Source organism: Microtus ochrogaster, chromosome 18 (assembly GCF_000317375.1).
Source record: "Microtus ochrogaster isolate Prairie Vole_2 chromosome 18, MicOch1.0, whole genome shotgun sequence".
NCBI lineage: Eukaryota > Metazoa > Chordata > Mammalia > Rodentia > Cricetidae > Microtus > Microtus ochrogaster.
Genome location: NC_022020.1, coordinates 26110713 through 26136431, shown reverse-complemented (window position 1 = coordinate 26136431; position 25719 = coordinate 26110713). Strand labels below are relative to the sequence as shown.

Below are 25719 nucleotides of genomic sequence, written 5' to 3'. Positions count from 1 at the left end.
GAGGCTGTGAAATTGAAATAAAATCTATGAGTCATCGAACTAAATCACAATTAGTTTACATTGACAGCCACAGATCATGACGATAGACAAACGGTACTGAAGTTAACGCACTACAAAGCAAGCAAAGAGAATCGATCTAGCCTTACAAAATCAAAAGAAAACATGCAAGCACTAAAAATCGACTTTGATAAAGCCTTCTGAAAAAATGTTAATCTGATGATGGTAAGGTACACAAACAAAGAGACAAATGTTCTATATATGTATAGAGTGCTTATTTTCACCCAGACCTAATTTTCATAACCAGCTCAACAAAAGTCCCTTCAAAATTTGTGTCAAAACAGCAACATTTGGGAGGTAAAGAAATTTATCTCACCTGAATATCTGTCGGGTCACATTTGCCTAAAATGGTAGCTGAGTCTTCAGCTATCAAGAGAGGCTCGCTTTTCCCACAGCTCTCCTGGCTGATGAGCGTGTCTGCATAGTTGGGCTGCGGAAAGATCAGGTGACTCTTCCTCGAGTCTGCAGTGAGCGAAACCTCATGGGAATAGGTCTGGAGAAAAGCTCGCACCCCGTCCACGCCCACAAAATGAGAAGGAGGCATGCCAGCCAATCCGCTGGCAGCCTGGAGCAGACGCGAGGAGTGCCAGCGCCGAAGCCTGAGAGCCAATAGTACCATGACAAAGATGAGGAAGATGCAAGAGACTGCGGTGATGGCCACCACTAGGTAGAGGGTGAGGCCTGACTCGTCAGGATTGGCGGGAGTCTCCAGACTAACCAAATCCTCCAGAACCTCTGGGATGCTGTCAGCCACGGCCACAGTAAGTCTGACAGTAGCGGAGAGGGGAGGCTGGCCGTGATCCTGTACAGTTACCACAAGGCTCTGCTTGAGAGCATCTTTGTCCATCAAGGCGCGGGCAGTGCGAATCTCGCCTGTGTGCAGCCCCACGGAGAAGAGCCCTGGCTCGCTGGCTTTGAGCAGGCGATAGGACAGCCAGGCGTTCTGCCCCGAGTCTCTGTCCACTGCCACCACCTTGGTCACCAAATAACCCGGCTCTGCAGAGCGGGGCGCCAATTCCACCCCAGTGGAGCCATCAGTAGGGAGAGAGGGGTACAGGATCTCTGGAGTATTGTCGTTCTGGTCCAGCACGTACAGGGTCAGCGAAATATTGCTGCTTAATGGTGGGTCCCCACTGTCACTAGCAGTCACTCTCAGTTGTAGGGTTTGGAACTGCTCATAGTCGAAGGACTGCAGGGCATACAGCACACCGGTGTCTGCGTTGATAGAAACATAAGAGGATAGAGGTGATCCCTGGATTGTGTCCTTAGCCAGAGAGTAAGTGACCTGGGCATTTTCTCTGCTGTCCCTATCAACTGCGGTCACTGAGAAGATGGAAGAGCCTCTGGGGTTGTTTTCAGGAATGTAGGCAGAGTAAGAGGGGTGAGTGAAAACTGGAGGGTTATCGTTGGCATCCGCCACTTTCAGCAGGAGATGAGTTTCAGTAGACAAGGGTGGACTTCCCTGATCTTTGGCGATTAATGTAATATTGTAGCTCTCCACCTGCTCCCGATCCAGTTCACTATTTGTTATCAATTTATAGTAATTTCCGTAAGTCTTTTCTAACTTAAAAGGAAGATCACTAGGAATGAAGCAAGTGACCTGACCGTTTTCTCCAGAATCTTGATCTTGGACGTTTAAAAGAGCAATCACTGTACCTGAAGGAGAATTTTCCATCAAGGAGTTAACGGAAGAGGTGACAGTTATCTCTGGAGTGTTATCATTCACATCCACAACTGTGATCAGCAACGTGGCGGTACTCAAGAGGCCTCCACCATCTTGGCCTTGAACTTCCATCTCGTAGAATCTGTACTTTTCAAAATCCAGATGCTTTCCGACTAGAACTTCTCCAGTTTGAGGATTCAACTGAAAGATTTCAGAAGCTTTGCTTTTCACTTTCCGGAACGAGTACTTCACTTCCCCGTTAATACCCTCGTCTGGGTCTGTGGCGTTTACCACGAGCACCCGAGTTCCAGAGCTGAGGCTTTCGGGTACACTTACTTTGTACACAGACTGTGTGAACTTTGGGGTGTGGTCATTAACGTCGAGGACCACCACACGAACGGGAACCGTGCCCTTGCGGATGGGATCTCCCCCATCTAAGGCTGTGAGGAGAAGATGGTGAGATGCCTCTTTCTCCCGATCCAGGCCTTCCTCCAGCACGAGCTCTGGGTTCTTGTCCCCATCGGTTCCGCCTCTCACCTGCAAAGAAAAGTAGCTACTAGGGCTGAGCTGGTAGCTCTGGAGGGAGTTCATCCCCGCGTCTGGATCCCTAGCGTTAGGAAGAGGAAATCGTGATCCAGGACTAGCCTGCTCACTGACTTTGATCTCCACCTCCTCTTCCCGGAAGCTTGGGGCATTATCGTTAATGTCCGTTATTTCCACCTCCAGTCCGTAAATTTTCAGGGTGTCCTCCACGAGAATCTCCAAATTTAGCAAGCAGGAGGGCAATGTATCACACAACTCTTCACGGTCGATCCTACCTGCGGTGACCAAGCTGCCACCTCGCGGATTCAGAGCGAAAAGCTCCGTTTCGGCGTCTCTGGAGACGATGCGGACTCCGCGTTCCGCAACCTCCCAGGGCTCCAGCCCCAGGTCTTTGGAGATGTTGCCCACGAAGAAGCCTTTATCTGTCTCTTCTGGCACCGAGTATCGGATCTGCCCTGCCCCAAACGTCAACAAGGTTCCCAGGAAAATGCACAGCGGGACCAGCGCGCTGCAGTACGGTCTCTGAGGCTGATTCGCCATGGCCGGGTGTGAGCTCTCTTCAGTGGGGTCTTGCGCAGGTTTATTTATTTATTTATTTCTGAATCACCTTTTGTGTCTACGAGGTTCCAGGATGTCCGCATCCAAAATATATCCCGAAGCGGACAAAGGTGTTCTTATTTCCAGAATTAAGACGCGTGAGTATCCATCCCTTTCAGCTTTGTGTGGTGGAGGTTCGGGAGGACTCAATAGCTTTGTCCTCCCATTCCTTGATTGGTCAACAGCGGCGCCTAGAGTCCAATCTTATTATTACAACACTAAGAAAAACCTGGTGTTTGTGGCAGAGGAAATTGTCACACTCACCTTTTCCGTGAATCATACACATTTGTGAAGTTGAAAACCGCAAACAATAGTGATGTGATGTAAAATCTGTCAAGCGCACTTATGAAAAGGGTAAGTATTAAATGAACTTGTTTAATTAAAAACGTTTCAGAACACTACTGGAACTGGAAATGCGCAGACTAGTTGTGATTCCATTCGGACTGGCTTTGCTGACGGAAGAGACACGACATCCGTGGATGTGAAAACAGCATGGCCCACAAAATCCGCAGGTAGGACTCATGGCTATTATTGGCTATTATTAATACTTTTTTATGCAAGTTTTTATTTTATTGTTTGAATTCTGTGGGTATGCGCGTGTCTTTGTGAGTATGCGCATATGTGAATGTGGGTTCATGTGAGGTCCAGGAGAAGGTGGAACTGGAGTTACAGGCAGTGGTGAGCCGACAGTTGTGGGTGCTCGGCCAAAGAGCAGCGGTGCTTTCAACCACTAAGCCAATCTCTCCAGTCCCCACCGGAGTTGTTTTTAAAGTGAGTTCTTTTGTTTTTTAACAAGCAAAATAAAGATGAAATGTTTCATTTAAACTTTGAATAGCATAATGGTTATCATTTAAAAGGTAATAAAATATAACTGTATTTCATATCTATAACTGCAAGGCATTTTTAATGAAAAACTCACGTGAGATTTTCATATACTTGCATGTGTTAGAGGCAGGAGGAGAGGGAGGAGAGAATTAGTAATGAAAGCCAGGACTAGGGCATACTACACAAGCAACCCTCAAAAAAAAAAAGAATTCAATATGCTTGGATAGGAGTGTATTTAAGCACAACCAACCCCCTGTTGTGTGTGCTGGATGGAACTGCGCATATTCCACACGAAGCACATGAGCTTTGTCACCAAATCACGTTTCCACATCCCTTCCAAACACAGTGATACCCATGAGTTTGGTCTAGATTTCCCCTAGGAGCTTTAAGCTCCAAAAATAGAGCGGGCCAGTTGGATCATGCGTTTATTCTCAGCACTCGGGAAGCAGAGTCAAGTAGATCTCTGTGAATTCCAGGTCAGTTTGGTCTACACAGAGAATTCCAGGACAACTAGGACTACATAGAGAGATTCTGTCTCAAAACTAAACAAAAACAAAAGCAAACACAAACGAAACCTTTAAAATAGCACTACTGTATTGGAGTGCATTGGCGTACCGGCATATAAAAAGTATAAGATTAAATACCTGGTCAAAGGTCTTCTCGTCTGCTTCAACACTAGGAGTTAAAATGCTAGCCAACAGTGCTGAGGAGCTATCTTTGTTGAGAATATCTTTTGCGGCTGGGTAATCACCAACAGATGTGAGAAAATTAAAATCTGGCTTAGCTTGCTCTCCAGGCACGCACAAATTATAGGCATAGGGCAAAGTTCCTTCACTGTAGTTGGGTGGAAGTACAGGTGGAGACTTGGAGCCAAGCACCGACCCTAAGCAGGCAGTGGTTGACGGGCTGGAAGACTGTCCCAAGCGCAAAGCAATGGCCAAAATTATCGCGAGGAGGAAAAGCACTGAGACCAAGGCCAAGGCCACCACCAGGTAAAATTGAAGCTCACTCTGAGAGTCGGAAGGGGAGGGATGATCGACGAGGTCCGGCAATGCTTCTTGTAGGCTGTCTGCGAAAACTAGAAGCAATGTAGCAGTGGCAGAGAGCGGTGGCTGTCCACCATCACGCACAGCGACCAGAAGGCGCTGCCGAGCCGCGTCCTTGTCGCCCAAGGCACGCGCTGTGCGCACCTCGCCAGTGCGCAGGCCCAGGCTGAATAGCCCAGGGTCGCTGGCCTGCAGCACGTGATACGACAGCCAGGCATTGTGTCCAGAGTCTGCGTCCACTGCCACCACTTTGGTGACCAGATATCCGGGCTCGGCAGCGCGAGGCACCATGTCAAAGAGCGCGGAACCATCGGGCTCCAGCGCAGGGTACAGCACGCGGGGTGCGTTGTCGTTGCGGTCGCCCACCAGCACGCGCATGCTCACGTTGGCGCTGAGCCCGGGCGAGCCCTGGTCGCGGGCTTGCAGTGTCAGCTGGAAGGAGCGCAGCTGCTCGTGGTCGAAGGCGCGCTGCGCGAACACCACTCCACTGTCCTGGTTCACGGACACGAATGATGACATCGCCTTTGGGTCTAGGTCGCTGGCTATGATGGAGTAGGAGACGAGGCCATTTGGTCCTAGATCTGCATCCCATGCTTTGACCTGGGTTATGGAGGTACCGGGCTGGTTGTTTTCTGGTACGTTTACCAGATAGGCGGGCTGTTGGAAAACAGGTGCATTGTCGTTGACATCAGCGACGTGCAGAGTGATGGTTGTGCTGGAGGAAAGGGGAGGCTGGCCCCTATCTGTGGCTGTGATAGTGATGTTGTACCCCGGGGTCTGTTCCCGGTCTAGGATGCTATCTGTTACTAACTTGTAGTAATTATTGGAAGAAGAATGAATCTTAAAGGGACTGTTTCCACTTAAATTGCACGTGACTTCTGCATTCTCCCCGGAATCTCGATCCCGTACTTTGAAGAGGGCCACAACAGTTCCAGAAAGGGAGTCCTCCAAAATCTGGTCAGAGAGGGAAGCGATGATTATTTCTGGGCTGTTGTCGTTCTCATCTAGAACTTCTATAATTACTTTGCACTGTGAAGAAAGAGATCCTCGATCCTTTACCTCCACATCAATCGTATATGTTTCTACTTCTTCAAAATCCAATGGCTGGCGAGTTACAATATCTCCGGTTATGGGATCCAGAGAGAACACGTGCTGGGCTTTGTTAGCCACTCCCAGGAAGGAGTACGTGAACTCTGCATTGCTGCCCTCGTCCTGATCGGTGGCCCTTAGCCTTAGGACGGCTGTCCCTGGAGGCACATCTTCCCGAAGGCGGACCCTGTACACATCTTGGCTGAACACTGGGGGGTTATCATTGGCATCCACCACTCGGATTCGGAGCTGAATGGTGCCACTTCGGGGCGGGTCCCCACCGTCTACAGCTGTCAGCACCAGGTGGTGGGTGCTTTCTGTTTCTCGGTCCAGCATCCTTTGCAATTCTAATTCTGGGTATTTGCTACCATCCGGATTGTCTTTCACCAACAATGAGAAATACTCGTTAGGACTTAGCTGATACTTGCTCAGTGAATTCACACCAATATCGGGATCTTTTGCAGACTCTAGAATTGTTTTCATCCCTGGGCTGACGGATTCACTTATTTCTAGGTTTATTTCATTTTTTGGGAATTGAGGAGCGTGATCATTAACGTCCTCAACTTCCACAACGACATGAAAAATATTCAAGGGGTTTTCCAGCACGGCTTCCAACTGCAGCTCACACCTTCTTCTTTCTTTGCATATCTGCTCACGGTCTATGCGGTCCTTCACCAGTAAGTCCCCGCTCTCCGCGTCTACGCTGAAGTGCAGCTTCTCAGCGCTAACCCGCAGCTTCCGAGCCGACACTTCCAGGACACTGAGCCCCAGATCCTTGGCCAGGTTCCCCACCACAAAGCCGCGGTCCAGCTCCTCCGGGATGGAGTAGCGGACCGGCTTGGCCAGCGCGGGACAGAACAAAGGCAGCAGCAGTGTAAACAGTACCTGCGGGCGACTGGGGCGCCGCCTGTGCGCGCAGCTCCCTCCCATTGTTGGCTCGGGTTCTCTCTGGGTTTTTGGTTCTTCGCAGTAGGATAGAGTGCAGTCTTCCAAGGTGAAGGTGCGTTCGTCCTGGACAGCGGGACCCCAGTTTAGGACTGGGTATTGGTGTCTTAGTCGTTGTGAATGAGAGTTCCCTTTGGAATGTATCCTTTTCTGCGCAGGAAATTCCAGCTTAGAGACTGAGTGATCCGGGGCTTTGGAGCTTGCCCTGCACTGGCCGACAGCGGCACCCAGAGGCATTGAGTGGAATTGCAGTCTGTCGTTTCATAGTTTTAGGAATTTATTTTCTATAAATGCAAATTGATAGCTAAAATATTTGAATTTGTATCTACTGATTTTGTTTCCATTGTGAAAATTTAATATTAAATGTTATGCTTAATTTGTAAAAAGCATTCTCATTTTGGGTAGACTGAAGGACTATTTTCTTCAAATAAAAAAGACATGAAAGAAAGGAAAGGGAAGGTACACAGACCCTAACCCATGGCACACATTTCCCAAATCATCCACCCGTAAGAGATGACTATCACTCCTTTTGAGGTTAATTATCTTTTGTCATCAACCCAACCTTTGTCAGTTAAAAAGTAAAAACCACTTCACCCATATTTAGGATGCAACCCTGGCTGTATTCAGTCATCCTGGATGTTTAACGTTTCTCTTAAGATTTTTAATAGAATATTTATGTCAAGAGAGTTCTGTTGAAGCTTGCTTTTTTTCAAATAATGGAACTGAAATGTACAAAGAATAATTATTATTATTCTTGTGGGACAAAGATGTAGACTAACAATTTCAATGACTAAATAGCATATAACTACAGATGTGTACTTACCTTCCAGGGACCTACAATTAAACAAGTGTTGACACAAAAATATTATGGTCTCAGATGTATTTTGAGATTCGGTAGAGCACTTCTTTTTCTAGTAACTTCTGCAGAGTAATAATAAATCCAAAGATTGAACCAAATATATCACTATTTTCTTGCACTAAATGTGCTCACCAATATCTCCACTAATCATTCATTTAGAAGGATTTCATGTAATCTTTGCTTAAATTCTGATCTCCTGCAGAAATGCCAGTTCTTCCTTTGCTCTTAGCTCTTAGTTTATTTTAAAGTTCTGACCCAGCACTTTCAGGTTTCCTCTGAGTTTTCTTCTACATTAAAGATGAAATACCCTTATCATACATGCTTAGCATCTGTTCTTAGGAACACACACATTATCCTTCCCAAATCTGTATTTATATTTTAGCTTTACTTAGTGGCATGTTTAATTTTGAAGGAAAAAAGACAAAGAGAACAAAAAAAATCTCCTCAATCTAACCATATAAATTCCTGGAATTGGTGGGCCAGGAAAGTCATATTAAAAGACTGTATCTCTCATATAGTAAGATGTTACATAATTATAGGCAAAAGGAAAGACAGTGGTCTAATGGGTATGATTGTGGTTATAAAGATCCTAAGCACGTAGTTATGAATTGTTGGTCGAGTATCAATTAAAAACTTAAAATCTCTAAGGCGTATATTCATGTATTGTTTGAAAAATATAACTGCAAAGACATATTGACTGTCCTTTATGTCCGCAATGAACAGCGGTAAACTCAGCTTGTGTATCTGGTGGGGTGAAGGCATTTGTTTCTGACATTTACCTACTTTTGACAAACTTGCTTTCTAAAGCGGTAGGTATGGTTGCAGCATGTGACCCCTGAGGAGGGCACAAAACTCAACAGACACTTCCAGATGAAAACGGTTCCCTTTTAGGAACTGTCAGTGTTGTACAAGACAATACACAAGGTTCTGCAAGGCTACTCATGACAACCTTATGCAATCTCAGTGATTTTCATGACAGTTTCCAAAATAGTCTTAGCCACCAGATTCTACTCTTTACCGTTTCAGCGAGAGGCATGTGTCGCCGGAACCGAGGGAAATGGTTTTAAAGTAGAGATCTACTATTACTACCACCCGGTTTCAAGCCTAAATGTAAATCTGACCATAGCTGTTTAAAGAAAAGGTAAAATCAGCACTCACTGGCACCAGAAGGGCATCTTCTACAGGGCACTTCGAATCATCTAACAGAGACAAAGGATCTTTTCTCTCACAACTCTCCTGGCTGATGAGCGTGTCTGCGTAGTTGGGCTGCGGAAAGATCAGGTGACTCTTCCTGGAATCAGCAGTGAGGGAAACCTCATGCGAATAGGTTTGCAAGAAAGCGCGCACCCCGTCCACGCCCACATAGTGAGAGGCAGGCAGGCCACTCAATCCATCTCTGGAAGACTGAAGCGCGCGAGACTCGTGCCAGCGCCGAAGTTTGATTGCCAACAACACAATGACAAAGGCGAGAAAAACACAGGACACCACTGCCACTGCCACTACTAGGTAGAGGGTGAGGCTTGAGGTTTCAGAGTCCTGCGGTGGTTCCAGGTTGCCCAAGTCCGCCAGAACATCAGGGATGCTGTCAGCTACTGCAACAGTCAAAGTGACCGTGGCGGAGAGAGGAGGCTGGCCGTGGTCTTGTACGGCTACCACTAGACTCTGCTTGAGGGCATCCCTCTCCAGCAATGCCCGCGCCGTGCGCACCTCTCCTGTGTGCAGCCCCACCGAGAAGAGCCCTGGCTCGCTGGCTTTGAGTAGGTGATAAGACAACCAGGCGTTCTGTCCGGAGTCTCTGTCCACAGCCACCACCTTCGTCACAAGGTAGCCCAGCTCTGCTGAGCGGGGAGCTAGCTCTACCCCAGTGGAGCCGTCGGTGGGCGGAATGGGGTACAAAATTTCTGGTGAGTTGTCATTCTGATCCAGCACCAACAGGGTCAAGGACGCATTGCTGCTGAGGGGAGGCTTCCCGCTGTCACTAGCAGTCACCTGCACCCGCAGTTCGCGGAACTGCTCATAGTCAAAGGAGCAGAGAGCGTACAGGATGCCGGTGTCTGAGTTGATGGAGATGTAGGAAGAAAGTGGTGTCCCCTCAATGGTGTCCTCAGCCAGAGAGTAAACGATCTGGGCGTTCTCCTTGCTGTCGGGATCCAGGGCTGTCACCGAGAAGATGGAAGCGCCCCTGGGGTTGTTCTCTGGGATATAGGTAAAGTAGGAACCCTGAGAGAAGGTGGGAGGGTTGTCGTTGATATCCGCCACTTGCAGAGTGAAGTGAGCTTTGCTTGACAAAGGTGGGTTTCCCCCATCAGTGGCTGTTACAGTGATGTTGTAAGAGGATACCTGTTCCCTATCAAGGGCTCTCTGTGTCATTAGTCTGTAGTAACTATCAATGGACTTTTCTAATTTAAATGGTAGATCCCCTGAGATGGAACAGGTTACCTGTCCATTCTGCCCAGAGTCTAAATCATGCACGTTTAACAGGGCTATGACAGTTCCCGCAGGCGAATCTTCAGCCACTGGACTGAAGAGCGATGTGATGGTCACCTCTGGAGTGCTGTCGTTTACATCCTCTACCGTAACCAACACCTTTGCAGTTGCAAGATAGGCCCCTCCGTCTTCAGCTTGGATTTCTAGTTCATAGAAACTCATTTCTTCATAGTCTAGATTTTCAGATATTTTTATCTCCCCAGAATTTTTGTCTAGTTGGAATTTTCGCAATTGTGTATCCAGCAGTTTTCGGAATGAGTATGTCACTTCTCCATTGGCGCCTTCGTCTTTGTCGGTGGCAGTTACCTTTAGCAGCTGAGTGCCCACAGGCAAGTTCTCTGGAATGTTCACTCGGTATTCAGGCGAGGTGAAGATTGGAGCATTGTCATTTGTATCAAAGACAGTCACAGTGATGAGCACAGTGCCTGATCTGGGTGGGCTACCCCCGTCAGAGGCCACTAGAACCAGGTGGTGAATCGCCTCTTCCTCACGATCTAGGGTGTGCTCCAGCACTAGCTCCGGGTACTTGACGCCATTAGCGCCAGTCTGAATGCCTAGGGAGAAGTGCTTATTGGGGCTGAGCTGGTAGCTCTGCAGAGAGTTCACGCCCACATCCGGATCAATAGCTTCCGGGAGAGGAAAACGCATCCCTGATGCGACATTTTCATTAATTTTTACATCTAGAGTTTCTGCTTGGAATTTTGGCGCATTGTCATTGATATCCGTTACCTCTATCTCTATCCCGAAAAGTTTCACCCTGTCCTCCACAAGGATGTTAAAGCTTAAGAGACAGGGTACACTCTGGGCGCACAGCTCCTCCCGGTCTATCCTGCCTGCCGTGACCAAGCTGCCGCCTCGCGGGTTCAGGGAGAAAAGCTGCGACCTACCTCTGGAGACGATGCGGACCCCGCGCTCCGCCAGCTCGCGGGGCTCCAGCCCCAGGTCTTTGGAGATGTTGCCCACAAATGAGCCTTTCTCTAGTTCTTCAGGGACAGAGTAGCGGATCTGCCGGGCTGCGGATTCCCAGGGCATCCATAGCAAAAGGAGGATCAGTTTGGTGCGCTCTGAGAGATTCCTTTGAGCGGCCATTGTCTCCTGACCACATCCGCCGGGCGCGCTGTGTGTTTTTAACTCGGTTCTTTTCTTCTTTCTATGGCGAAGGAGTCTCCCGCAGATGGAGCACCTTAAATTCCGGGGTGATTTTCGTTGCAGTTCAGGAGAGGGTTTGCAGGAACTGAGAGATTTTAAGCCTTTGGACCCTGAGAATTCCAACAGGGCTCTGGCGGAGTTTTGCTCCTCATAGGTGAACAGCGGCGCTCAGAGTCGGAAGAAGTTACTGCACCCACTACAGTATCTCAGCGAATGTATCCTTCTGTTGAATTGTTTTATTTTATATTAACCCTTTGATTTCTCTGTTCATTTTTTTTTTTCGAGACAGGGTTTCCCTGTGGCTTTGGAGCCTGTCCTGGAACTAGCTCTGTAGACCAGGCTGGTCTCGAACTCACAGAGATCCGCCTGCCTCTGCCTCCCGAGTGCTGGGATTAAAGGCGTGCGCCACCATCGCCCGGCTCTGTTTATTTTTTTTAAAGAAAGAGTGTGACATTGAAATCAGGGCTTCACACATGCTAGACAAGTTCTCCATCACTGAGTTATATCCGAGCCCTTCTCAACTCGTAGGCTACTGGGGAGTGTAATAAGTTAAATTGATAATATCTGCAACTTATCTCCAACAGGAGCATACCTACTTAAAGCATGAATAATGTTTATTTTCGTGTTGAAAAATTTCACAACTTTGATATTCATTCACACGGAGATAACTATACTCCTTTTGATAAAATTCACTGAAAGATTTTATTTTCTTTAATTTTATTATGTTGTTTAGTTTATAATCCAGCCAGAGGCTGACATGATAAAATGTACTTTTTATTATGTAGAATTGTTATTGAAAATTTAATTAGGCTATTTAGAAATGAATTCATCAAATAATTAGAAAGTAAAAGGAGCAAATTGTATGGTTGCCTACTAAAATGCGACGTAATGGGAAGAAAACATACAGGCATTTCAGGCACCAGAAGCAAAACTAAAGATACAGTGATGTGATTTTTTTCAGTATAGGGAGTCAAAGGATGTGAGCCCAGTGCTCTACACTTGAGCGAAACCCCATCCCTGACGTTGAGTTTTGAATAAGTTTCTGTGTCAAGTATCTTATTATATCAGAACATTGATAGCAATATTAACAGTGTCTTCTCCTTGGCAGTTTATGTGGTAATGTGAAGAAGGTGGACCACAAATTTGTAGTTTTGCCTGCCCACCCACACCCAGAAGTCACAGGTCTACTTCTTTTTACAGAGGAAACAGGTTGTTTAAAAGTGTCTCAGTCAGCCGGTGGTGGTGGCGCACGCCTTTAATCCCAGCACTCGGGAGGCAGAGGCAAGCGGATCTTTGTGAGTTCGAGACCAGCCTGGTCTACAGAGCTAGTTCCAGGACAGGCTCCAAAACCACAGAGAAACCCTGTCTCGAAAAACAAAACAAACAAACAAAAAAGTGTTTCAGTGTGGCTGAATTGTTCAGACATTTTGTTATAGTTTTAAGAGGCAGGGTCTTGTTCCTTGAGCACTGGAATTCTAGATAGGTACTGGCCAGACCCAGGTATGAATTTTATCCTTTTTTCAAAGATCTTAAATCAAAGTCAGAGACTGAAAACAAAAGGGCAAGAACATCTCCCAGTTTTCTCAGAGATCATTTCTTTCAATCTAGAGGAAGAGATTGAGAAAAGGCACAAAAGCAGTTCTAAGGAAAAGGGAAGAAATAATATGGAAGAAAGCTAGAAGAAGTAAAGTGGAGGAGAAAAATCCCTGTAGGTCAGTTACATTAACTTTCGGGGACTACAAAACCTTGGGAATGTGAACAAATCTTAGTCATGTCCCAAGAGAAGCATCTGTCACTGAACAGAAATTGGAAGACCTGTTAGCTGATGTCCCAATCACTTCTCAAGTGCCCATGGGTAGACAAAAAAAAAAAAAAAAAAAAAGAGAAAATAAATGAAAACACCAAAAGTCGGCAGAAATGATTTACAATGAAAATTTTCTTAGAAAGGAGCACTGATCTGATAGTTCAACATGCTTTAACATTTTAGACATTATATATACTAGATGCATAAATTCATTTAGGTAGCAAGTTTGGAGAGGTTACTCATTTATTTGCTTTAAAAATTATTTTGTGTTTAATGAGTATATATATATATATATATATATATATATATATATATATATATATATATATATATGTACCACATGAAGGCCTGGAGCCCAAGGAAGTCAGAAAACCGTGTCAGATACCCTCATCCCCTGGAACTACAGCGATGGTGGTTCTGAGCCCCTGTGGGTTCTGGGAACCCAATGCATGTCCTCTGCAAGAACAAGAACTCTTCACCCTTGAGCCATTTCTCCAGCCCCAAGAGTTTTACTGCTTTTGTTGCCAACCAGAGCCTTACAAGGTATCTCCAATTTGTTAACTTTATTTTTTCCACTGAAGGATAAGATCAACTTATGAAAGAAAAGTTGTCATTTCACCATTGAGAAGACATGGTGACAGTTAGCTACCAGTTTTTCAAATATGAACCTAGATATGAAAGCAAAGTTACTATGCCTGAAATAAGAGAAACTAGGATTATTAAAGAATAAAACGAAACTTACCGGTGTTAGAGTCTCGGGATGTGTTGTCAAATCATCCCCAACGTGAAGCGGAATTAAAGCCCCCGGAGAACTATTGCAAACTATGTCTTCAGCAGAAGGCAGGGGTGCGCTACATTTCAGGAAATTTAACTCTGCCTTTCCAGTATGCCCAACGTACAGATTGTAGGAATAAGGCAGAGTCCCCTCGCTACAGTTGAGAGAAACCCCTGGCCTAGTCTTAGAGCAAAGACCAGATTGAAAGCAGTCCCAGACAGAGGGGCTGGAGGAGTGTCGCAGTCGAAGCGCGATGGCTAGAATCACAGCCAGGAGGAAAAGCACAGAAATCAAGGCCAAGGCCACCACCAAGTAGAACTGCAGCTCGGCTTGAGGGTCAGGGGATAGTGGGCGGTCACTGAGGTCTGGCAGGGCCTCCTGCAGGCTGTCAGCGAATACTAGAAGCAGCGTGGCGGTGGCCGAGAGAGGAGGCTGTCCACCATCGCGAACACCAACCAACAGACGCTGCCGCGCCGCGTCCTTGTCTCCCAAGGCACGCGCTGTGCGCACCTCGCCAGTGCGCAGGCCCAGGCTGAAGAGTCCGGGATCGCTGGCCTGCAGCACGTGGTATGACAGCCAGGCATTGTGTCCCGAGTCTGCATCCACCGCTACCACTTTGGTGACCAGGTATCCGGGCTCGGCGGCGCGCGGTACCATGTCGAAAAGTGCTGAGCCGTCAGGCTCGAGTGCGGGGTACAGCACGCGGGGTGCGTTGTCGTTGCGGTCGCCCACCAGCACGCGCATGCTCACGTTGGCGCTGAGCGCGGGCGAGCCCTGGTCGCGCGCCTGCAGTGTCAGCTGGAAGGAGCGCAGCTGCTCGTGGTCGAAGGCGCGCTGCGCGAACACCACTCCGCTCTGTGCGTTCACGGTCACGTATGACCACAGCGATTTAGGTTCCAAGTCACTGGCTATGATGGAGTAGGAGATGTGACCATTGGATCCCAAATCCGGGTCAGAGGCGCTGACGTGAGCGATGGAGGCTCCGGGTGGGTTGTTCTCTGCCACGTGGACTATGTAAGATGATTTCTGGAAAGCCGGGGCGTTATCATTTACATCAGTGATGTGCAGAGTGATGGTTGTACTGGAAGAAAGGGGTGGCTTGCCCCTGTCCGTGGCGGTGATGGTGACATTATACTGTGGGTCGTGCTCTCGGTCTATGGCTCCATCTGTTACTAACTTGTAGTAGTTGCTAGAAGAAGCCTGAAGCTTGAAAGGCAGGTCTTTGCCTATGTCACAAGTCACTTCTCCGTTTCCCCCGGTATCCCGATCTCGCGTTTTGAAGAGGGCAACCACCACTCCTGGGGGAGAATTCTCCAGGATACGTTCAGAAAGAGAGGTGATGACTATTTCTGGACTGTTGTCGTTTTCATCTAGGACTTCTATGATGATTTTACACTGTGTGGAGAGACCGCCTCCATCTTTCGCTTCCACTTCCATGGTGTATCTTTCTACATCTTCGAAATCCAATGGCTGGTTATTCTTGATCACGCCTGTTTTCTCATCTAGAGAGAACACGTGCCTTGTGCTCTGGGCCGTGCTCCGAAAGTAGTAACTTACCTCAGCATTGACGCCCTCATCCTCATCAGTGGCTGTCACTTGCAACACGGAGGATCCTGGCGGCAAATTTTCACTAACACTTGTCCTGTATTCCTCCTTGCTGAACGCTGGAGGGTTGTCGTTGATGTCCTTTACAGATATTTCTATCTGAGTGGTAGCACTCCGAGGCGGGTCCCCTCCATCCAAGGCAGTCAGTATCAAGCGATGAGACCTTTGTTCTTCCCTGTCTAGCAGTTTCTCAAGAGACAGCTCCGGGCTTTTGCCGCCATCAGGATTAACTCTAACCATTAATGAGAAATAAGGGTTGGGGCTTATCTGGTAATCTTTAATTGAATTCGAACTTATGTCGGGGTCAGTGGCAGGCTCAAGGGGTATTCGTGTACCAACTGACACAGTTTCTAGAATTTCTAAACGCGTTTCTTTCTTCTCGAATTGAGGAGCGTGATCATTAACGTCCTCAACCTCCACGACGACATGAAAAATATTCAAGGGGTTTTCCAGCACTGCTTCCAACTGCAGCTCACACCTTCTTCTCTCCTTGCAAATCTGTTCACGGTCTATGCGGTCCTTCACCAGTAAGTCCCCGCTCTCCGCGTCTACGCTGAAGTGCAGCTTCTCAGCGCTAACCCGCAGCTTCCGAGCCGACACTTCCAGGACACTGAGCCCCAGATCCTTGGCCAGGTTCCCCACCACAGAGCCACGGTCCAGCTCCTCCGGGATGGAGTAGCGGACCGGCTTGGCCAGCGCGGGGCAGAACAAAGGCAGCAGCAGTGTAAACAGTACCTGCGGGCGGCTGGGGCGCCGCCTGTGCGCGCAGCTCCCTCCCATTGTTGGCTCGGGTTCTCCCTGGGTCTTCGGTTCTTCACAGCAGGATAGAGTGCAGTTTTCTGAGGCAGTAGTGCATTAAACCCAGGACAGCGGGATCCCAGTTTGGGTCTGGGAATCGGTGTCTTAGTCTCTGTGAAAGAGAGTTCCCTTTGGAATGTATTCGTTTCTGCTTAGGAAATTCCAGCCTAGAGACCAAGGGATCCGGGTCTTTGGAGTTTGCGCTGCACTGGCCGACAGCGGCGCCCAGAGGCTTTGAGTGGAATTGCAGTTTATCTTGTTTAGAAATCCCTTTCCAAAATGTATATATTATTCTGAATATGCAGCTATGCAATAGCCGCAAAATTTAATCTTACTATGGGATTACAGTGAGTACTTATGTATTTAAGGTTTTAAAGGCAATTATGTACAATAGGAAATTTGCACGACACTGTAAAATATTAAGTATTGTGTTATGAATCTTCAAGTATAGCTCAGACAAACCAACCACCTTCAACAGTGATGAACATAAAGCCAATCTTTGTTTAGTGTGCATTGATCTTTCTGGCTATTGAGGAGAAAATTCAAAATATATGGTGCAATTTAACACTTTCTTTTTTGAAGAAACAAAAACACCAGTAATTTCATTTCCAGCCTATTTATGTTCTACAATCTGTTGTCTACACACATAGCTTAAGAGCACCAGCACTGCTTGCTTCCCACAGCCTTTCCCGTCATCAGCCCAGTTACCTATGTTGTGGTTTTATAGCTAAGGGGCAGTTGGGTGTGAAGTCATGTGTCTGCAAGCACAAGATAAAGAATTGAAGATGAGCCTGGGAGATACAACAGGACCCTGAGTCAAAAAGCCAACTGAACTAAACCAAGACAAACGAAAATGTCCTCACCTGTGCTCTTGTAAACCACTCTGATAAAAACCACACAAAAGACACGGACGAAGTAGTGCGCCAGTTCGGAAGAGGAAGGGGAAGGGTGGGAGTACGGTGGAGGTGAGGGGTGGTAATGGGAACTGAATGTGATTGAAACACATTGCACACATGCATGAAAATGTCATGATTAACATATGCTAATAAGCATTGAGAAGAGATGTTTTGTGTAGACTGTTATCTACTTAGATACATACATCATGAGTATCTGTGTTGTTTTCCCCAAATTAATGTGCATTTTACATGCATTAATTTAAATACAGATGTGACTCCTCAGAAGAGAAATTTGAAAAATTTCTATACTACATAATTAGAAAATTAGATTTCCAGAGAATTCTGATTTTCTTCTATTAGCATACAAAAGAAAGAGTTGTTTCTTTTACTTCATTTTTAAGGTGATGCAGATTGAACCCAGAGCTGTGCACAAGAGCTAGTTCCAGGACAGGCTCCAAAGCTACAGAGAAACCCTGTCTTGAAAAAACACATTTTTTAGACAATGTTTTTCTACATAGACCTGGTTGTCCTGGAACTCATTCTGTAGACCAGGTTGTCCTCAAATTCACAGAGATGTGCCTGCCTCTGCCTCCCAAGTGCTGGGATTAAAGACAGGCACCAGGCTGTAGAATAGACATTTGGAGGTTTCATCTCTTTCCCTTTCTTTTTCAGGCACAGGGAAACTGGGTGTCTCACACAGGACAGCCAAGTACTCTGCCACTGAGCAATACTCCCATCTCCAAAGTTATGTTCAAGTGTTCTCCTGCATGCCATCCTTGAATGTTGACCTTATGTTGAAAAAACCAAGTAATAAATTATTTTTCCTAATAGTTAAAATCCAAGAAAATCTTTTTAGATTCTTCTGCAGAAGGTTCGGATACTAGTTTCTAACTTACATCCTAACTACTTCTTGAGGTTGGCGAATTGAGCTGGAGACAAAATTTTAATTCCCTATATTTGACAAATTTTTAATTCCTCAAATTAGCAACTTCTCTTGCGCAAGCATACACTTGAAAGAAGAGTATCAAGCTATTTTTCATAACTTGACACTATAGCACTAGGAAACCCAAGCCTTTAATGTCATTACTGTAAAGGATTCTACAATTTTCAGCATTAAAAGAAGAAATGACAAAAAGGCTTTGCTGGGGTTTGGGAATCATAGCTAAAACTTGAATCACCCTCAGAAAAGATTTCTTTTTTGTTTTGCTCTTCGAGACAGGGTTTCTCTGTGTAGCTTTGGAGCCTGTCCTGGAACCCAGGCTGGCCTCAAACTCACAGAGATCTGCCTGCCTCTGCCTCCTGAGCACTGGGATTAAAGGTGTGCACCACCACCACCCGGCCTCAGAAAAGATCTTTAGCATAAATAATTTCTACAAATTTACGGTCTGAAAAACAATAGTTCATTGAGGTATTTTCCTGTCATAAAATAGAAATTTGGGGGCAGAGACTGTGGGGTTTCAGCTGTTTCTCCAAGAAAGGGTCACCTATTATTTTACCTTTACAGAAGTGTCACACTGGAGACTATTTAGGAGCAAGAACTACACTGAGGGGCATGAGGAACAATGGCCACTTAATGTCAGGAAGAGAACTCCAGCTGGAGAGACAGTAGAGAGTCACCATGACCAACCAAGCCGCTCTAGCCACGCAGGAAAATAGGAACCGCCCCTACTGACAAGAATTTCATAATAAAAAAGTGAAAATCATATCAGTGATGTCCGACCAATCAACTGAAAGACTAGGCTCAGTGAAAACTTGAGTGGTTACAAATACGTAAACATCGACTTATGCAACATGAAAACAGAGAGCTAATTATCATAAATTAATAAAGGGAAAAAACCCAAACTCACAGGAACCAAAGGAGTGTCATCAATGGGAAACTTGGACTCAACTGAGCTGCACACAGGTTCGCTTTTCCCACAGCTCTCCTGGCTGATGAGCGTGTCTGCATAGTTGGGCTGCGGGAAGATTAGGTGGCTCTTCCCAGAGTCAGGTGTGAGGGAGAACTCTTGAGAACAGGTCTGTAGGAAAGTTTGAACCCCATGCACGCCCACAACATGTGATGGTGGTACCCCAGTTAATCTGCCTGATGTAGCCTGTAGCAGATGCGAAGCGTGCCAGCGCCTTAGCCTAAGGGCCAGCAGTGCAAGTACAAAGACTAGGAAGACACAGGAGACCACAGCAACTGCCACTACCAGGTAGAGTGTGATATCAGAATCAGGGTCTGCAGGAGTGTCGACACTACCCAAGTCAGCCAGGATGTCCGGGATGCTGTCTGCCACAGCCACTGTGAGAGTGACGGTGGCAGAAAGAGGGGGTTGGCCATGATCCTGGACAGCCACCACGAGGCTTTGCTTGAGTGCGTCTCTGTCTAGCAGCGCCCGAGCTGTGCGCACTTCGCCTGAGCGTAGCCCTACTGTGAAGAGTCCGGGCTCACTAGCCTTGAGCAGACGGTAAGACAACCAGGCATTCTGTCCCGAGTCTTTGTCCACCGCCACCACCTTGGTCACTAGATATCCGGCCTCTGCTGAGCGGGGTGCCAGCTCCACACCGGTGGAGCCATCAGTTGGGAGGGAGGGGTACAGGATCCTGGGAGCATTGTCATTCTGATCCAGTAGAAACACAGTCAAGGACGCGTTGCTGCTTAGTGGGGGATGTCCGCTGTCGCTTGCCCTCACCTGCATCTGCAGATTTCGAAACTGCTCATAGTCAAAGGATTGCAGAGCATAGAGCACACCGGTGTCGGAGTTGATGGAGACGTAGGAGGAGAGTGGAGCTCCCTGGATGGTGTTCTCCACCAAAGAGTAAGTGACCTTAGCGTTCTCACTGTCATCGGGGTCGTGGGCAGTAACCGAGAAGATGGAGGTGCCTCTGGGGTTGTTTTCAGGGACATAGACTGAGTATGAAGTTTGAGAGAAGGCAGGTGGGTTGTCATTGATGTCAGCTACGTACAGGGTGATGTGACTTTCTGTGGACATGGATGGGGTTCCCCTGTCTGTTGCCGTCACTGTGATGTTATACTCAGAAGCTTTTTCTCGATCCAGAGTCTGGGTTGTCAACAACCTGTAGTAATCATCTACTGAATTTTCTAATTTAAAAGAAGGGTTCTCCTGGATGGAACAGACAACTTGACCGTTCTTTCCTGAGTCTTGGTCTTGAGCATTGAAAAGAACGATTACAGTTCCTGGAGGCGCATCTTCCCTCACGGGGCTAAACAGAGATGTAATGGTCACTTCCGGCCGATTGTCGTTTACATCTTCTACCATAATTACCAGTTTGGTCCGCCCTTTCAGTCCCCCACCATCTTCGGCCTGTATTTCCATTTCATATAATGAACATTCTTCATAATCCAGAGTTTTCGCTACTGATATTTCTCCGGTATTTTCATGAAGATGGAATAACAGGGACTGTTTTTCATTAATCTTCCGAAATTTATATGTCACTTTCCCATTGGCACCCTCATCCGGGTCGCTAGCTCTCACTGTAAGCAGCAAGGTGCCCGGGGTCACGTTCTCAAGGACTTTCACGCGGTAAAGCGGTTGGTCGAAAACAGGGGCATTGTCGTTTGTATCCAACACTGTGATCTGGATGAGCGCTGTGCTGGAGCGGCGCGGGTCGCCGCCATCGGAGGCGGTGAGGACCAGGTGGTGAATGGGCTCTTCCTCTCTGTCCAGGGTGCGCTCCAGCATCAGCTCTGGGTTTATAGTTCCGTCGTCTCCGGTTTGCAGGTGTAGAGAGAAGTGTTGGTTGGGGCTAAGTTGGTAACTCTGGAGGGAGTTTATGCCCACATCTGGATCAACCGCTTCTGGGAGTGGGTACCGTGCTCCGGGGGCAGCGATTTCGCTGATTTTTACTATCAAATTTTCAGCCTCAAATTTCGGCGGATTGTCGTTGATATCCAGCACCTCTACTTCCACCCCATAAAGTTTCACTCTGTCTTCAACTAGGACTTTAAAGCTTAGAAGACAGGGCGTGCTCTGGGCACACAGCTCCTCCCGGTCTATCCTGCCTGCGGTGACCAAGCTGCCGCTCCGCGGGCTCAGAGAGAAAAGCTGAGTCTTACCTTTGGAGATGATGCGAACTCCGTGCTCCGCCAGCTCACGGGGATCCAGTCCCAGGTCCTTAGAGATATTTCCCACCATATAACCCTTTTCTGTCTCTTCTGGTACCAAATAGCGGATCTGCCTGGCCCTGGCCTCCCACAACATCCCTAGCAGCGCGTAAAGGAGGATCAGTCTTCTGCAGGGCGGGCGTCTGGTGCCGGCAGCCATTGTTGCTTTTGATCCGGAATTTTCTCAGAATGCTTTTTGTGCTCGCTTACTCCCTAGTCTCTTCTTTTCTTCCCACAATTGTCCGATGATACTTATTCCTCAGGAGAAAGCCAGAGCACTCCAAGTTAAAAGGTTGAGCTTTGCTCGGGAACCAGTTTGTAGGATACACAGGGCTTTGTGTCCTTGCTGACGTGAAAATCCAGATGGAATGCGGAGTTTGTCTTTCAGTTGGTGAACAGCGGCGCTCAGAGTCCTAAATGGTTACTACACCCTCCTTCCCTCCGTTCCTTTCTCAAGCTTCCTCTCCTTCTGTCCCCCCTCCCTTCCCCTCTTCCCAATCTTTCTTTTTTCTTTCTTCATTCACCCATCCTTCCATCCTTACTTCTTTTTGTTCCTTCGAGAAAGTGTCTTACAGAAATGGAATCACTTAGGCTGGTCTTGAAGGCTTGTACTCAAGCAATACTCCTGCCTCAGCCTCTGGAGTGGTTCTACTCATGTGAATCCCCTCCCCAGTGACATATTTGATTATAGATGATTGATGAAAATAGTATTGGATTCTTATTGTGATTTTAGATTTTCTAAGCATTTTCTTGTATTTATATTGCAAAACAATGACAATTTGTGAATATCTGAGTTGTAAATGAAGTGGAATGATATTTCTGTATTAACTCTCTGAAGAGTTTTAGCTTAATGTTAACCTAATTCACTTTAAATTTTGGATGTACACACTCTCTAAATTGTTATAATTTTATTTCTGTGGTGCTTTGTTTTGCATGTCTTTACAACTTTTAGACATAATTTTGATATGAATGTTATGTAATATCCATCATTTCCTTTATACTTGTATGATATACATGTTTATTCCATAATTATATTGGTTCCATTATTTTTCCTGGCAGGACCTCATTATGTAGCCCTGGCTGTCCTGGAACTACTATATAGACCAGACTGGCCACAAATTCACAGAGATTCTCCTGTCTCTGCCTCCAGTGTGCTGGGATTAAAAGCACACACCACCAAGTATGGGTCATAATTAGACTAAATGAATATATAGATGGAGTACCTACTTTGAAGATATAATAAATTTATCAATTTTAATGATAAAATTCATAGTTTCTTTAAAACTTTTGTGCTATACAAAAATTTTACTTGGATGATATTTATATATTTCTTACCTTACCTATTTATGTAAAAATCTTAACAAGATAGAGGTGTGTGTGTGTGTGTGTATGTGTGTGTGTTTAAAGACTAGGTTTCACTGTGTAGCCCTTGGCTGTCCTGAAACTCACTCTGTAGACCAGGCTGGCCTCAAACTCATGGAGATCCTACTTGCCTCTGTCTCCCAAGAATTGGGACAAAATATGTGCTGTCACAAGGTACAGGCAGGATTAAGGTTTTAAACTTCACATTCATGTGACCATTTAAACCTTTCTACTAGTTCACAAAAGGTTTAGCTTTTGATGTGAACATATGATGCATGTGCAGGTATTGGGAAAATAAAAATTAACATTTGAAAAAGGGAAATGTTCAATCCTTCATCATGACTGTGTGTGTGTGTGTGTGTGTGTGTGTGTGTGTGTGTTTTGCTGGGGATGGAACCTAGAACTTCAGCATTCTAGGCAAGTGTTCTACCCCTGAGCTACATCCCCAACCTTCACACAGTTCAAGGGTTGAGATATGGCCCATTAGAAAATAACTCGCCTAGATGTATGAGGTCATGAGCTCAATCCCCAGGACAAGAAGAAAAGAAAGGAAGAAAGAAATTATTAAATTTTAAAGTGGGCATTCACTTTTTCTTTTTCAAGACAGGGTTTCTCTGTAGCTTTGGAACCTGTCCTGGAGCTAGCTCTTGTAGACCAGGCTTGCTCAAACTCACAGAGATCCATCTGCCTCTGCCTCCCAAGTGCTGGAATTAAAGGTGTGTGCCACCAATGCCCAGCAATCATACACTTCTTATTCTAAAGTTCATTTAAAGTTAAGTAATAATCTAGTGAAAAGAACACAAAATACAGAATGAATGTCTACAACTAAGAAGTAAGTGGTAAGTGGTGTTATGCAAAGAAGCAATATGTTCTTAAAGGTGTCATATACTATATTATGACTGTCAGAGGAAACCAAACAAAGACGTAATATGAGATGGCAGTCTTGTATGCATACCTAACTAGTAGCTTTGGCCTTTAAGAAGCACTAACTCAGAACCCACTACAAGCATGGTGGGAAAACCTTTGTGACTTCAAATTTTAAGATGAATCCAGTGTTTTCTCCTTACCCTTCCTTTAATATTTTAACATTTAATATTAAATTTAATATTAAAATTTTAATATCCCTTCTTTAATATTTCAAAGATTATATATAAAGGATCAGAGGAAAGTAGCCAGGTGGTGGTGACACCTTTAATCCTAGCACTCAGGAGGTAGAGACTAGCCTGGTCTACAGAGTGAGTTACAGAACAATCATACACAGAGAAACCTTGTCTCAAAAACCAAAACCTCCATACCCAAGACAAAACCAAAACAAAAAGAATTGGAGGAAGGGGCTAAACAGAGATGACTCAGCAGTTAAAAGCACTGGCTTCTCTTCCAGAGGACCCACATAGTGGTCCATATCAGTCTATAACTCCAGTGTTACCACTGCACCCCGTCCTGTAAGTAGTGCTCCACCACTGCACCCCGTCCTGTAAGTAGTGCTCCACCACTGCACCCCGTCCTGTAAGTAGTGCTCCACCATTGCACCCAGTCCTGTAAGTAGTGTTCCACCACTGCACCCAGTCCTGTAAGTAGTGCTCCACCATTGCACCCAGTCCTGTAAGTAGTGCTCCACCACTGCACCCTGTCCTGTAAGTAGTGCTCCACCACTGCACCCCGTCCTGTAAGTAGTGTTCCACCACTGCACCCAGTCCTGTAAGTAGTGCTCCACCATGGCACCCCACCCTGTAAGTAGTGCTCCACCACTGCATCCCAACCCCAATCTTTTCTTTCCTGTAGGATCTCACAGTTCCCCCCCCCCCAAAGTGATAGAACTCAGTGAGATGAGTCTGAAGAACTCAGCAAGTCTCTTTCATTCCACAAACACACAAGTAGTTTTCACGTCTTTTAAGGGGAGTCAAAAAGCCTTGACTTTGTTAGGTAAGTCTAAGAAGCTAACCATGAGGAATAAACACAAGAAAGGGAGCTCGCAGTGAAGTCAGTAAAGAGGGATAACAATGAGCTTAAAGGATGAAGTAACTTTTTTTGGTGGTGTGGTTGTTATTTTTTGTTTTTGTTTTTGAGACAGGGCTTCTCTGTATAACAGATCCCTGGCTGTCCTGGACTTCCTCTGTAGACCAGGTGGCCTCGAACAGATCTACCTGCCTCTGCCTCCTGAGTGTTGGGATTAAAGGCTTGTGCCACTTACTACCTGGCAAATTACTATGTACTCTAAATTTAATGTTTGCTAATGTATACCAAAATTAGAAAGAATGGTGATTCAGATTTATAATCCAGCCTGCAGGAGACTGAGACAGTAGAATCTCTGGTTCTAGGCTGGCCTCTGACACACAGTATAATAACTTCCAGGCCAGCCTGGAAGTCTGAACTAAGGGAGTCATGAACTAAGACCACCCTAGAAACTACAAAGAAAGACTCTGTCTCAAAAAAAGTGAAAATCAACAGGTAAATTTCAATCACTTTGAAAAAACTGTCCACTTACTCTGTTGTGAAGCTAACAGCACACACTCTCAGAACTGTGTGGATGTTTCACTACACCGTAAACCCGCAACCTTTTACATTTCTTTCTGGAGCTCATTTTATATCACAGTTCACATCATCTTCATTGATGAAAGGAAATAGAACTTTGAGCCATTTGAACTTGTTTGAAGAGGACTCACGCAACCAGAAAACGTGCTGTATTGGCATGTAACTATAGATAGTTGGGGAGTTCAGGAAGAGAGAAGCAAAAGTTTCAATGGAACTCACCTGTGTTAGAGGTTCCGGGTGGGAAGTCGGCTCACTGGGATCACAAAGTGGAAACAAGGCCCCCGATGACTCAGGGCAAAGAAGGCCTTGTCCTGAACTCAATGGCTCACTGCATTTTAGAAAATTACATTCTGTCTTTCCGACATGTGCACCATACAGATTATAGGAATATGGCAAAGTACCTTCGCTGTAGTTGGGGGGAACCACAGGTCTAGATTCAGAACAAAGTCCAGGCTGAAAGCAGCCCCAGACAGAGGAGCTGGAAGAGTGTCGCAGTCGAAGCGCGATGGCTAGAATCACAGCCAGGAGGAAAAGCACAGAAATCAAGGCCAAGGCCACCACCAAGTAGAACTGCAGCTC

At 46.2% G+C, this 25719-nt stretch overlaps 1 protein-coding gene across 17 annotated transcripts in view; it reads right to left on the bottom strand.

The window, feature by feature from the left end:
• Nucleotides 1-25719, bottom strand: part of LOC101987887 (protocadherin gamma-C4) — a 183832-nt gene that overhangs the window by 80051 nt on the left and 78062 nt on the right. The window contains exon 2 of one of the 17 annotated variants that reach the window (XM_026783384.1): nt 25360-25701. The exons of 11 other annotated variants lie outside the window; for them this stretch is intronic. In XM_026783384.1, the coding sequence (XP_026639185.1) occupies nt 25360-25701 (342 nt within the window). Of the gene's footprint in view, nt 1-373; nt 3025-4329; nt 6932-8782; nt 11365-13806; nt 16412-18985; nt 20798-25359; nt 25702-25719 lie in introns of those variants that run through there. 5 more of the 17 variants (XM_013349449.2, XM_013349451.2, XM_013349450.2 and 2 more) reach the window with 5 other exon arrangements.